The sequence below is a fragment of the Ovis aries genome, chromosome 19 (assembly GCF_016772045.2).
Source record: "Ovis aries strain OAR_USU_Benz2616 breed Rambouillet chromosome 19, ARS-UI_Ramb_v3.0, whole genome shotgun sequence".
NCBI classification, from domain to species: domain Eukaryota; kingdom Metazoa; phylum Chordata; class Mammalia; order Artiodactyla; family Bovidae; genus Ovis; species Ovis aries.
Window position 1 is genome coordinate 53,606,804 of NC_056072.1, and position 14,488 is coordinate 53,621,291.

Genomic DNA, 14,488 nt, shown 5'->3' on the forward strand with positions numbered 1-14,488 from the left:
CAGAAGTGGATGCAGGCAGTCAGGAAGAGAGGTGTAAGAAAGATCTGAATGCTCACTGTACTGGACAGACTTTGGACGCCGTCATCACACTAGCCCAGCCTACGTCTGTTCTCAGGGCTCCAGCACCTCTGCCCTGGTTGACCTCACAGCTATGACAATTTTTTGAAAAAGAAAGGCCACTTCTTAACTGAGGACACAGCGTTTCTCTAGATATAAGCTGCAGCCTGATTCACTTTCCAGGTTTCCTGCCTTACACGCTTTTCAGCTGACACTGCAAACGGAAGAAACACCTTTCAGTGTTTCCAATAATGGACTTCTGTTGTCAACTGTCTTGTAATTTCAAATTTGTCACTGTTTGACATCAAGCTTACATAAATGATTTAAATGAAACAGGATACGCAGAACTGCCTGGATGTTAAAGTTATATAAATTTCAGATTCCAAACAAATCAATATTGTTTTCTACATGTTCAAATTAAAATTGAACATGCCCGTTATTTTCAATCATAAGTAACTCATTTCCATACCACCCCAGGACTAAGATGAGAGCAAACTGATGATAAGAGAAGATAAGATCGTGTGTAGTGAGCAGCGCATCGGAATGGAAAGGTCGGCGGGCTCTGGGCCTGCTGCGCCCCACGGCCAGTGCTGCCACCGCTGGGCTGCGTGACCCACCTGCGGGGCCAAGGGCAGTGACCTCCCTGTCTGCCACACTCACAGAGAACACACATCAGCCTAGCTTCACAGAGGCACTGGAAAGATGGCACCATGCAAGGAGTGCCTGAAGGTGCTGCTGCTACACCATACACTCCAGATTACCCCGCACTGTGATCTTTCTCAAGTGCTACTGCTACTTTCTACACTAGACAGTTCTCTTCATTTCCGCAGGTGCTCCACTGAGGACCTGCCACGCACCAGGCTTTGTGCTGGGTACTGAGGAGGACTAGAGAAGAAATCAACACTAAGATGTTTCTATTATGTTCTATGTCCTCGTAACCCGGCTGGAGAAACAAAGTATCCATGATGATTTCATCGTTTCCAGACAGGGAGAGAGTGCTACGAACAGCGCTATGATCGGGCGCTCTGACTTTCAGCCTCCTGTCCAGTGTATCCTAAGCACACTGTTGATGAATCCTAAGAGACAGAACGGGCAAACCCATATGGACATCTGGGCTCTAGTGCCTGTGAGTAAACTGTTACAGGAGCTCAGTGAAGAGACAGATATGGGGGGAAAGCTTCACAGAGGAGAGGAGTTATCTGTCACGCATGCTGGTTTTGTCTCCATTCTGTCAATCCTTGTAATAATGATACTGTGAAGTAGAAGCCTCCCCGTTTTACAGATTAAATCCCATCTGAGAGAGAGTAAGTAACAGGGTCAGGACACAAAGCGGCAAGGGAGTATTAAGTCCGCTGTGAGTAAAACAGCTTGCACTCTCTCAGCTCTACCACAAATGTGATCAGCATGTAAAGAAGGGAGAGAGGAAGAAGCCCTTCTGGATACGAACATCTAAAAAAGACCCACCTGGAAGTAAAAAGAGGGTGGCCAAGACTGGCGAAATGAGAAACAAAAGGCATCGAGCAGTTATGGGAAATAAGGTTAAGGGACAGACAGGCAAGAATACAGGCAGCTAAGAAATGTGGACTTAATCCTATGGGTCAATAAAATGGAACTGGAGACTGTAAGCAGGAGAGGAGAGGATGAAATGCAGGCATTAGGGAGGTGAACGTCATATGACAGAGATGGGTTGGAAAAAATGTACAGCATAACAAAGGACAGATTTTTAAAATCCCAAGCACTTCACTACTTAAACGGAGACGGCAATGGCACCCCACTCCAGTACTCCTGCCTGGAAAATCCCATGGGCAGAGGAGCCTGGTGGGCTGCAGTCCATGGGATTGCAGAGAGTCAGACAAGACTGAGCGACTCCTTTCACTTTTCATTTTCATGCATTGGAGAAGGAGATGGCAACCCACTCCAGTGTTCTTGCCTGGAGAATCCCAGGGACGGGGGAGCCTGGTGGGCTGCCGTCTACGGGGTCGCACAGAGTCGGACACGACTGAAGTGACTTAGTAGCAGTCACTATTTAAATAAAGCCAGTAACAACACTTCCATTATAAAATAATCATACCATCTCTTGCACACATCTCTTAAAACACATCTCTAGGCACTTTAGAAAATGACCACTGCATCCCACTAATTCTTATGTGGGTCAGAAACTGCCTCTACCTCCAGTGCATCAAAAAAACAACAACACAACCCCTCCGGTCAGAGAGGCCTCAGAGCACAAGGGCAAAACAGAAGAGATAAGAGCAGGCTCCAACACACACACTCCTTGACAAAGAAAAACAAAGTTGTAGAAAAGCTGTATCTTTCCAAACAATAGTTGTATCTTCACTTACAGAAGCACTTAGAACTATTTTTTCAGGCAGAAAAAGTTAACTGACAAACTGGAGCATGACTTTCCTATAACCCCAGATTTGCTTTTTCACCCAAGCAAATTTCTAGTTTCCGCTTCTCACGAAAATCAACACAAAAGCATCAGGCTCACCCTGTAAGTGCCCATTTTCCTTTCTCTTCTATGTACATGGAGCGCCCTGCCCCACCTTTTTAAGCGGGGACTGCATTCAGTGCCTCCCAGGCAGTTATCACTCTAACTCTCAAGTTCTACATCCCATTCAATCTTGGCCACAGGAAAATTCGACCGCGTTTCATAACCTAATGCTGAGCTGCATTCAAGCCAAGGCTCCAAACTGCTTCAACACAATTGACACCTGGTGCAGGATCCCATTAAACCCTTCAGTGACTGTCAGGTAGACAACAGCAACCTAATTAGCCAGGACAGCCCACGTGACACGAGTCTGGCCAGTACCACAGTCAAAGACAGCTCCCTAGACTCATTTAACCAATAAGGATCACCTTGCAAAGGAGAACCAGGCGAGAAGGCGAGCAGCTGGGGGTTTCCAAGGGAATTAGAGTCAAGAGACGTGGCAAGGTGGGGGGCCGGGAGCGGCTGAGGAAAACATAATTGTCTTTTAGGCAAAACATCTGACGTGGACATGACCTCACTTTCAATTCTGCAGCCTTAACCTTCATCTTAACCTTCCAGAAAGTTAAGTGCACTTGAGATTCTGTGAGCATAAGAAGTGTCCAAACCACATCTTGCTGTCCTCCTTTCCCTGTAGAGGAAATGTGATATCTCTGCCTAAGTCCCAAGATATTTTAACTTATTTAAGGACATATAAGCTTCTCGAAAATTACATTTGCTTCTGCTGCCCAAGACATTCTGAGGTACCAATCACTGGATTTTCAGTCTAGAGGTAAACATTAAAACACAAAGTGGGTAGAACAAAGTTATTCACAGACAAGCAAAGTGCAAGGGCTGATGGTAACCCTAAGGTAAGTACACATTACTGCTTTTTAATCCAGGACAAACCTCAAACCCTACAAACACCTAATTCACAACTCTTAATAACCAGAGCCTATTTTCTGAAAGCCTCGAGAGCTTGGCTTTACCGACAACTCGATCTGCAGAGCCAAAAATTCTCGACAGAAGCCCCTGGCTATCAACACGGACTTAGGAATCTGCTTTATGCTTGGGCGACGTAACATTTAGAGCCAAGTAGACTTTTTTAGGACCTTGAGAGTACTGACTTGTACTTTTAAAATTTTCCTGCAGCCTAAAGACTGGTCGGTAAGACTTCAACGGCCAGCTAGACCAGGTTTATCCACTTGTGTGTGTGCCTTTAAAATGCTGCCACGGGCCCATGAAACAAGGAAAAAACTTTTTCTCTACTAAGCAATAAGGATAAATATAGACGCCACCTCTGCAAAAAAAAAAATAAAATGGGAAGGAGGGCGCCCGGAGGGCTGCATGCTAACGCCAAGCCCGGCGAGCAGCTCTGCGCCCCCGCCGCGGGCGCTGAGGCGGAGTCCAGCGGAGAGAGGCTGGTGGGACTGTGGCTCCCGGGCCTGTGGCGACTCCGGCAGGGCCCCAGGGGCGGCCGCGCCCGGCCAGGAAGGCGGGCAGCGCGCGGGGGTCCCACACCCGGCCCGCCGCCCCGGGCGGGGACTCAGGAAGCCTCCCCGCGGCCGGCGGCCGACACCGGCCCCCCACCGCACCCCGCTGCCCTGCAGGCCCCCTCGGGCAACGGCCCCGGGCCCGCGGAACTCACAGCTTCAGCCGCTCGTAGGTCGTGGCCGCCATCCTGCACCACAGCCTCCCTCCTCGGTTTCCGACCGCGCCGCCCCGCGCCGCCACCTCGGCTCCGGCGATACCGGTCACCCTCCTCCAGCGGCCGCAGGTCCCAGCCTCTTCCCACCGCCCCGCCCCGCCAGGCTGAGAGAGGAAACGGGACGCGGCGGCGGACAAACTTAGTGCGCGGGCACCGAGCGCCACGGGCGCACAGTCCGACGCGATGCCGTGGGAGGGCGAGGAAGAGCGCGGTGACGTAGCGGCTGAGGATTGGCTGAGCGCGTGGGCTGGGGAGAGGCGGAGCCTTGGGAGCTTGCAGACCCGAACCACGCAGCGCCCCGCGCAGCGGCGGAAATGCTGCGCTAGTGTCGTGGAGCCTGTCGTTAGGTGCGTAAGGCGTGATCTGCCCTCCAATGCAGGTCTAATTTGTACAGGGCCAGTGGCGCAATGGATAACGCGTCTGACTACGGATCAGAAGATTCTAGGTTCGACTCCTGGCTGGCTCGAGGTGTACTTTTTGTCGTGTCTGGGCCTGATGTTAACAGGGTGTCCGTAGCAAGGACTCTGGTGAGAAGGGTAAATGTCTCGGATCTTAAGGCTTGTTGGGTTGCTGTTCATTCGCTAAATCTTGTCCGACTCTTGACGACCCTATGGACTGTAGCAGGCCGGTCTCCCTCGTCCTCCGCCATCTCCCGGAGTTTGTTCAAATTTATGTCCATCGAGTCAGTGATGCTATCTCATCACTGCCCCCTTGTCCTTTTGCCTTCAGTCTTTCCCAACATCAGACTCTTTTCCACTGAGGCGGCTATTCGCATCAGGTGGCCAGAGTATTGCAACTCCACCATCAGTCCTTCCAGTGGATATTCGGGGTTGATTTCCTTAAGCCGGTCCGAAGTGTCATCTGTTGAGCTGGGTTTGGAACCCGGAGTTGTCTCAGGTGGTTTGTAAATTGCAAAGTGCCCTAATTAATGATGCGCAAGAGGAGACTCTGTAAACGGGGTACATTTAAGAAAACACAGCTAGGATGGTGGTAGTTGGGGGGCGGGGGTGTGCTGTGGTCGGAGGTTAGCTAGCGGATGCCACAGTTGCGCACTTAAGGCAGGGGTTCTAGCCCTATTTCCAGTGGAGCAGAAACCCCCGCGGCGTCGCGAAGAGCCGCGCAGTCAGTTTCCCGGGATCCGGCGAGCTCTAAACTGCAGCGGAGGCGGGAACGCTGCAGTGCGACTGTGCGCGGACTGGGGTCCGCAAAGTGCTCGGGGTCTGCAGCCCTGTTCTTTCAGAGGGTGTTTTTACATTACCAAGACCCCAAAGAATCTAATATATTACAGCTCCTTTTATTCGTGCCTGAGTGGAAGGCCTAAGAAGGACCGTAGGTCTGCGTTGGAAAGGAGAGTGAAACCTGAAACGTAACATCTGACACTGTCTATTCACTAACCATTCAATCGATCAGTTAAACTCTCCAATACGTTTTTTCCTCCTGAAGAAATTACAAGACATTTGTAAAATACCAAAAAGTACTGGGAAAAAAAAAATAATCCAAATTCCCATCACGAGATCATTACTATTAACGTCACAATTCCTCATTACAATCAGCGTCATAATTTTTTCTTATGGACTTCTTCCATACTTTTTAATATAAATAAACCTATACACGTATTTTTTCCAAATCTTCTTTAATTGAAGGATAATTGCTTTACAGAATTTTGTTGTTTTCTGTCAAACCTCAAGTATTTTTTCCAAATTAGAGACTGACAAATGTCTTTGTGTTCATTTTGTTCCGTTAGCTTTCATCTGAGATTTATGGTCATTAAATATTCCTTGAAGATAGCCCGTGAAAAAACTATATATTTCAAATATTAACCTTTTTGTTGGGAATTTGAATCATCAGTTTAATACTTAAAAAAATAATGCTGTGTTGAATTATTTCTGATATGTATTAAAAATTTTTAGATGTTGAACGATCAGACAGACATTTTTAAGGTCCATTTCATGGATGTTTTTAATAATTTGGTACATATTTTCACATTGCGTGCCAAAAAACTAGATACACATTTCCATCAACAGCATCAGTTTCCTTGAATGCTAATGAGTATTATAAATTTCATTATTTTTTGCAATTTTCATAATTGACAACTGGAACTTCCTTTTGCTTCTATTTATTACTTGATGTATATATTTTATCTTGATATATGTACTAATTTTCTTAATAGATTTTTGAACTTTTAAATATATTAAGGACTTTAATTCTTTAGCTGTCAAACACATGCAACATTTTTAGTTTTTTACATTTCCTTTTCCTTATATTTTTGAACCTCCAGTAATTTTCACTTTTATATACTCAATAATTACCTTATGATTTTTTTCTTTTCAAATTGTTTTGTTTGTATTGCTTTTTCCCATGTACTTTGATCCATTTGTAATTTATTTTGTTGATTGTCCCCATGGAAAGATCTAGTAAGTCTTCAAACCTGTAACTTGAGCAGCAGTGGCTTCCCTGGTAGCTCAGACGGTGAAGAATTCGCCTGCAATTCGAGAGATCTGGGTTCAGTCCCTCGGTTGGGAAGATCCCCTGGAGAAGGAACAGCTACCCACTCCAATATTGCCTGGAGAATTCCACGGACAGAGGAGACTGGAAGGCTACTTTCACTTTCTTTCAAGAGCTCTGTTTGCTACTTGAACTGTGTGTATGTATGTGTGCTGTGCTCAGTCGTGTCTGACTCTTTGTGACCCCCTGGAATGTAGCCCACCAGGCTCCTCTGTCCATAGAATATTCCAGGCAAGAATACTGAAGTGGGTAGCCATTTCCTCCTCTGGGGGATCTTCCTGACCCAGGGATCAAACCTGCATCTCTTGAGTCTCCTGCAGTGGCAGGCAGATTCCTTACCACTGAGTCACCCAGGAAAGCCCTTACTTGGACTAATTCAGTCAATTTCACAATAGTTCTATAAGTTAAGTTCCATTGTTATAGCCATTTTTACAGATGAGGGAACAAAATTTGATTACATTCATTGAGCAATTAGGTGGTGGAGCCTGAATAAGATCTTGAATCCAGGCTTTTGATCCCAAAGGTGCCCTGCCCAAGGGCTTCCTGTGCACCAGAGGGTTGGCCACAGGAAGAGACTCAGGGTCATTCCCTCTCTGGTCATGGATGGCAATCACATGTGCTCCTCTCCCCTTCTTCTATGCTAGAGCAACCAGGAGACCTCATCTCTAGTCCTGGGCACACCCCAGCCCAGACGTCTTCCCCAGGTACATCTTCATCCCTTGTAGCCTCAGTTGCAGAAAAACAGTAGCCTACGTCTGTAAAGTCAGAATAGCCACTCTCGTTGCTTGCCCCTTCCTCTTGCCAAGACCTACCTTCCTGCACATGGCTGCCTTAAATCTAGAGGGTCACTCACCTCTGGGATTCACTATCCTGTGATAAACCATAATGCCAAAGGAAAAAAAAATCCAGAGCTCTAAAAGACCAAATCCTGTTAGCAAAAAGCACCATCTACTTATTACTCCACACACAGAAAAGAAGATCCAAGAAACATCATTATGGTGGAGATCACTTTAATAGTCTACAAATTAAGGCAGTTTTATCATGAGATTTTGAATAGTTTTACCGTAACAGTAAACATTTTGAATAATTTTATCACAATCTTGAATAATTTTATAGTAACAATATTCTGAATAATTTTATAGTAACAGTAAAATTATGAATAATTTTACAGTAACAATATTTTGAATCAAAGGAAAAGAAGAGACACAGGGAGGGGACAGTGATTTCTCTGCCAAGTGAACTCTTCATCCGCCCAATGGAAATTTCCCACATCTGTCCAGCTCTGGCTCAGAGCAAATGCTAGCTGACACATCTTCCTCATCTTTTTCCTATAGCTTTTAAAAGCTGTTAGTACTTCAGATAGTAACTGGGAAATCAGGACTCATTCCTGGCACAAAGGAGAAGACAAAACACGTGGTTTCCTGGCCGACACTTTGAATAGGTGCAGCAGACAGCAACAGTTTGGGGTCAAGTCTCGCACACATTCTTTGCAAGAGCACCAGCAGCCATCATAGCCCTCATAAACTCCCACACTTGTACGAAAACGGCACACAAACATGGCCTGCAAAGAAGTGTGGATTCCAGATCATTCTCTCAAATTCTAACATTATTCTTTTGCATCGTGGGTGACTCGAGCCCAGGGAACCAAGCCAATGGCAGGACCTGAAAGCGATAGGAACTCTTTGATGACATCACTGGCCGCCCAGGACTCAGGAGAACAACTTCAGTGGATTCGGGCTGAAAGCGGTTTTCACTCGAGCGCTATAACCACGGAGACACAGTCCTGCCGCCACATGCAGACAATGACCCAACAGGACTCAATGCCCTTCCTTATAAAAAATGAACAAATCACTTCCTATGGAGCCACGGATGGGAGGATAACAGCAGAGAGAATCCTGATACTACAGGCCCAACTGGCTTTGCTCAGGGCACCCAGGCAGTCTTTGAAGGACTCTAGCTGGGGTGGAAAAATTGACAAGAAAAAAACTAAGGGGGAAAGTGAAGCAAGGGAGAAGGTTGGAGGCTGGTTCTGGGGTCTGGAATCAGCCATAATTCTTGTTTTATCTAAAGTCCAAGCGCAAAATAGGGCTGTTTGCTCTACCTTTTAAAACAAACTCATTCATCCTGGTCTAGGAAGTGCTTGTGTGTTCTGTGTGTGTGCACGCTAAGTTGCTTCAGTTGTGTCCGACTCACTGCAATACTACAGACTGTCGCCCGCCAGGCTCCTCTGTCCATAGGATTCTCTAGGCAAGAATACTGGAGTGGGTTGCCATGTCCTCCTCCAGGGGATCTTCCTGACCCAGGGATGGAACCCGGGTCTCCTGTGGCTCCTGCATTTGGCAGGCGGATGCTGCACCACGAGCGCCACCGGGAAAGCCCATGTTCTTTCTACACACCTCTAAATAACCACCCGTTACCGCTTGATTTGGTTAGTAATTTATAGAAAGTTTAAAATGCCTGGTAAGTGTGCATCTATTCATGGCTTTTGTGCAAGGGCCTGAGGAGGAGACAGCACTGGCGCAAGATTCCTACCCAGTACCCTCTCCAGGAGAACCTGATAATGAGAGAAGCTGCTGCTCAGATTTCTAGAATGTCTAGAAATTCTGTCATTGTTCTTCAATTTGTATGAAATATTTGCTGAGATACTGAAATTGCCTCAATCAAGGCCACTTTAAAAATTTCATCTAAAAAATCAATCACCGGTTTTTAAACTATAGTTGATCTTCGAGAAGCCCTAGGGTTAATCCTCATATAACTTACAGTCAGCCATCTGTAACCATGGTCCCTCTGCACTGTGGATTCAACCAACCGCAGATTGAGGAGTACCAACTGCAGTATTTAACTACTGGAAAATAGCCACCTATCAGTGGACACAGGCAGTTCAAACCTGTGTTGTTCAAAGGTCAACTGTTACCCAATTTGCAAACCAATCCTCTGCTTCTGACGTGGCTCCAAGGCAGTTTTCTTGCCTCTGCTTGACTTGAAAGTGGAAAGGCGTGTCACCAAGGCCAGAAGTCAGCCTAGGTCGGCTGAGAACGGTTAAGACACATTGACTGGCTCCATCTGCCCACCAGCCTCACCGAGGCTGAGCTGGATGATACACTGGGAAGGGAGGGGACCCAGGGCTCACTTCCCCAGCCCCTCTATACTCACAGGATTTTAAGAGGCTCGGCCTGTGAAAAGGAACCAGTGGAAGCAAACATCACAGCCTGGACTGAAGTGACATCTGGCCAAAGTATCCACCAGAAATGGAAAACGCAAGCCACAGTGCCAATTCTGTGCTGCTTACAGGCAACTGCCACCAAATGAGCCAAAACATGGCTTAGAAGTAGAGCAGGGCCAGTGAATAGCCTGTGAGTCCCTTGTGCCTTTGGGGTCCATGGACACCCTCCGAGGTCCCAGCCACCAAGTCCCTGACTCTGGGTGTGAGGAGGCAGAGAGCAGACGGCGGCCGCTGTGTTCCCGGCCGGGCTGGCAGCGGTGAGATGGCCCCCGCCTTCCTGCAGCAAGGCCCAGGGCTCCTCCCCGTGGGCTGAGAGGGTGAGTGCCAGCCAACCTTTTACTTCCTCTTTCTTCTCATTGAAATACCAGAGGGTACTGACCTCTGGCCTTGGGCGTGTGACACACAGGGCAGACTTTGGCCTTGAGATCCTGCCACCTTGGGGGAACCAGGAGGATGAAATGAACACAGCAATCGCACCCAGTATCCATCAGATCTATTCCCAGCCGACCTTTAGTTACGATTTCAGTGTACTGACCCACTGGGCTGACCTGGGCAAAGCCAGAGATTCCTAACATGCACCAGCTAAGCCAGTGTGATGGGCAAGTCCTTCCTTAACCTGAAGCTCTCTTCTGTGAGGTATTTTTGTGTGTGTGTGTGAGACTGGAAGTAGAGGGAAACAACTTTTTAAAAAAGAAGAAAAAAAAAAAAAAAACAGACAAAAGCAGTGTACCTTATACTGGTTTCTTCAGATGTAATGCCTGGGCCAAGAACTAGGCAAGAGAGGAACCTGTGAACTGAATATAACTTATGCTGATTCTCTCTCCCAGGCTGGCTTTGAGATCTCACACACACAAAGTCTCCTCGTTTATAAGGGGCTAGGTCTCAGTACACGTGGACACCCTCTCCCAAAGCTCATGGTAAATAAGCAAAACACAAGAGGATCCCCACAGAAGATCCTGAGACCTGCCTTTGCAAGAGCAACTCTGAAGTTCCAGACTCTCGAGAGCTCCAGAGGGAAAAAGGGCAAACAGGCGGGCAAAAGAGGCCTGGCGCCCGCACTGAGTTCTCACCCCAAAGCCCACTTCTTCGACAGAACAGGGTCGACCTCCGCCAGGGCCCCGGGCTGCCTTTAAAGGCATGAGGATCTACGGGGCACCAGAATGCTATCCGGGTACGAGGAGGAAATCCCGTCTCATTTCAAATCTTGGTTCTGTTTTAACCAAGTGAATGCCTCCTGAGGTGCAGAGCGCATGTTAGAACTTCCCTTTGGCAAGGATGCAATGAAGATTTGCAGCCATTCTACAGAAGTGAAGCTCTGGGGTGGAGGGAAGTCTTAAATTACGGGGGTGTCTGTGTGTGTGTGTGTGTGGTTGGGAGGGGGTGTTTGTTGGGGGAGGGGGTGTTTGTGGGGAGGAGGGTTGCGTATGTGTGTTTGGGGGTGTGTGTGTGTTTGGGGGGTGTGTTTGTATTTGGGAGGGGGTGTGTGTGTTTGGGAGGGGGTGTGTGTCTGTGTGTTTGGGAGGTGTTGTGTGTGTTTGGGGGTGTGTGTGTGTTTGGGGGGTGTGTTTGTGTTTGGGAGGGGGTGTGTGTCTATGTGTGTTTGGGAGGCAGGGTATGTCTGTGTGTTTGGGAGGTGTTGTGTGTGTTTGGGAGGGGGGTTGTGTGTCTCTGTGTGTTGGAGGGTGTGTGTCTGTGTGTTTGGGAGGGGGTGTGTGTCTGTGTGTGTGTGTGTTTGGGAGGGGGTGTTTGGGTGCAGGTATTTCCCAAAGTGGAGGGAAAGGGCTGAACACACTGGCAGCTGAACTCTCTTCAGAGCATACGCTGAGTACAAGTCTTTCCCTCTGAAGCATGAGCTCCTCCCAGAAGGACAGGAGGGTTCATTCAGTCGCCTTAATGAGATCTGTCACATGCCACGCGCTTGCTGGGGCGTCTTCCTGAGTTGGCTGATGAGGGTGTGGCAGCAGAGAAAGGCACTTGGAAAATACACAGCCCCAGCCCGGCAGGGATCCCCTCCCTGGTTAAAGGAAAGGCGCCCCCTGCACACACTCAAGAAATCCCCTGCCTCCCCCAGCCCCAATCCCACCCCGGGTGTGACTGGAATGAACTGGCGGACTTCTCAGGATGCAGCCCCGGCTCCTCGTCTGGCCGTGAGGTCTGCAGGAGGCTCTGGCTAGAAGTGGTGCTGGCGAAGGGCTGTGGGTGAGGGGCCCTTCTCCAGCCTCTTGACGTGGCAGGAGTGGCAGAACAGGTGGTCCTCCAGGGGGTAGCATCGGTGACCGTCTTCATCATTGAGCTCCAGGCCGCAGTCCTGGAGTGAGGCAAAAACACGCAGTGGTGGAAAAACAAAAAGCAGACTGTAAGAGGTCCTGTATGGCTTCTGATTTCAGTACCTTTAGGCCGTGAAAGTCTGGCACCTTATCTTACGACCCTGGATGTGTTCCAGTGTCTCCTGGTTTATAGTCTGTGGGAACTTGAATTTGAATCCTGCTGTTGCGTGAAAATTGTATAAACCTTATGTTGAATTGGTTCATAGTGCTTTTCAGATCTACTCTATTTTTCTACTTTTCTGTCTATTCATTCTGTTAATTTTTGAGCGTTTGATACTGAAATTCCAACTAAAAATTCTTGATTTATCTACTTAAAAGTTGTAATATATAGTGGAACTATATGTAACTTTGATGTATATTTTCCACGTCTCCTGCAAATGTCTTATCATACTTTCATAATTAAAATAAATAAACGGGACTTCCCTGGTGGCTCAGATGGTAAAGTGTCTGTCTACAGTGTGAGAGGTTCAATCCCTGGGTTGGGAAGATCCCCTGGAGAAGGAAATGGCAATCCACTCCAGTATACTGCCTGGAAAATCCCATGGACAGAGGAGCCTGGAAGGCTACAGTCCATGGGGTCACAAAGAGTCGGACACGACTGAGCGACTTCACTTCACAGATTGCAGGAGTGACAGAAAGGCGACACACAGACCCAGACGCCAGCAGAGGGCGCTGCCTCACTCTGGGCAGAAAACGCCAGCGCCGAGACGCAGCTCCAGCCTGCCCAGGGAGGGCCTGCAGTGTGCTGCTCAACACCTGAACCACTGGCCGCAGGAAGCTCCCCAGCAGTTGCAACGGTGCTGCTCGGAAATGAGATGTCATGGTAGTGCCAACACGCACCAGATTTCCAAAACTTAGGATGGGAAAAGGATACAGAATAGCTCAGGAAGAATCCTTTATCTAGACTGCGCTTCCATCAGTCACATGTTGGATGTATCAGTTCAGTTCAGTCGCTCAGTTGTGTCCGACTCTTTGAGACTTGAATAAAAGCACAGGCCAGCCAGTGCCTCAACGTTTTTCTCCAGCACCTGGGGTACCACTGACAGTGACTCCCACCTATTTCTTCAGTGCTGGCAGCGGAGTCAAGCTGTATGACCCCCACACTTGCTGTTCTCCCTACCCACAGCATCACAAAATAAATCACTCCTTCTGTGGGTGAGTCCACTTAATTCTGGCTGAAACTCCACGGGCACTTTCATCATTTGAGTCCTTCACAAACCCCGGCTCCCCTGACAGTGACGGGGCACCGGTGACTCCTTCAGCCTGGGGAGTGGCAGCAGAGAAGGGACCGACTGGGTCCGCCTGGCCTCACACCAACCAGGGACATGCCTGTTTCCACGTGTGGGATGGCAGCAGGGTGGGGAGGGCTTCTTCATGGTTTTCAGGGCTCAGTTGAAGAAAGGGGCTCCTGGCAGACAGAACAGCCCACAAGCTGAAGGAAGGGAGTCTTCCCCCAAATGACACACCTGCCTGACAATCTGGCCCCCCAAAAGGATCTGAAACCCACACTTCCCGCCACCCCCTCCCTCAACTCTGCAGCTTCAGGACTCAGTGGTTACAAAGGTGGAAAAAATAGTAAAAAGACTGTTATACCCAAACATCTGCATCTTTTGCAACCTCCGCCCCCCACTACCACCAAATCAGGCTTTACCCCGTTTCTTCCATCAGCTCTGGGACACAGCTCCTGGCCCGCATCTTGCCCCCGTCAACCCACGATGCTTCCTTCTCAGACTTCTACGACGCGTTCTGAGGGCCTTCTAGGGCAGGAAGGGGCTGCCTACCTCACAGTGGTAACACTCCACGTGGTAGTCTCTGTCCATGGACACGACGCGGATGGTCTCATCTGAACCCTAGACCGAAAGAGAGCAAGAGCCTGAGGCTAGCTGGGGCCATCGGGCTCTGCTGCCGGGGGCTGGGGGAGGGCCCGGGGCAGCAAGACAGGGGCCTTAGGAGAAAAGCAGGAATCAGCCGTGGATACTAACGGCGGCAGGGAAAAGGACACAATTACGGGATGAGGGGAAGTGAGAGGGGTGTAGGTCTACCATCTGGAATGCTGGAGTCAACAGTGAAAAGACCACCTATGCGGTTTTGTTCATCTCTCACCGTCTAACCTGGGAGCTAGTATCAAGTCAAAGAATACTTTGCAGGGACTTCCCCACACGTCCACTGCAGGGGACATGGGTTCAATCCCTGGTTGGGAA

General features: G+C 48.7%; 2 protein-coding genes and 1 non-coding gene across 5 annotated transcripts in view; 1 reads left to right on the forward strand and 2 right to left on the reverse strand.

Annotated features, from left to right (window-relative positions):
* SACM1L (SAC1 like phosphatidylinositide phosphatase) overlaps positions 1-4,313 on the reverse strand; it is a 53,139-nt gene extending 48,826 nt beyond the window's left edge. For all 3 annotated transcript variants that reach the window (XM_042236384.2, XM_004018518.6, XM_060402608.1), the window contains exon 1: positions 4,173-4,313. In XM_042236384.2, the coding sequence (XP_042092318.1) occupies positions 4,173-4,204 (32 nt within the window). In that variant the 5' untranslated portion in view covers positions 4,205-4,313. The remainder of the gene's footprint in view (positions 1-4,172) is intronic.
* A 312-nt stretch (positions 4,314-4,625) lies between these two features.
* TRNAR-ACG (transfer RNA arginine (anticodon ACG)) lies at positions 4,626-4,698 on the forward strand. Its single transcript has one exon. It is a non-coding gene; the product is annotated as a tRNA-Arg (tRNA).
* Positions 4,699-7,730: 3,032 nt separating this feature from the next.
* LIMD1 (LIM domain containing 1) overlaps positions 7,731-14,488 on the reverse strand; it is a 72,091-nt gene continuing 65,333 nt past the window's right edge. The window contains exons 7-8 of the mRNA XM_004018519.6: positions 14,069-14,137; positions 7,731-12,268 (exon numbers count right to left, since the gene is read on the reverse strand). Coding sequence (XP_004018568.3) covers positions 12,131-12,268; positions 14,069-14,137 — 207 coding nt within the window. The 3' untranslated portion in view covers positions 7,731-12,130. The remainder of the gene's footprint in view (positions 12,269-14,068; positions 14,138-14,488) is intronic.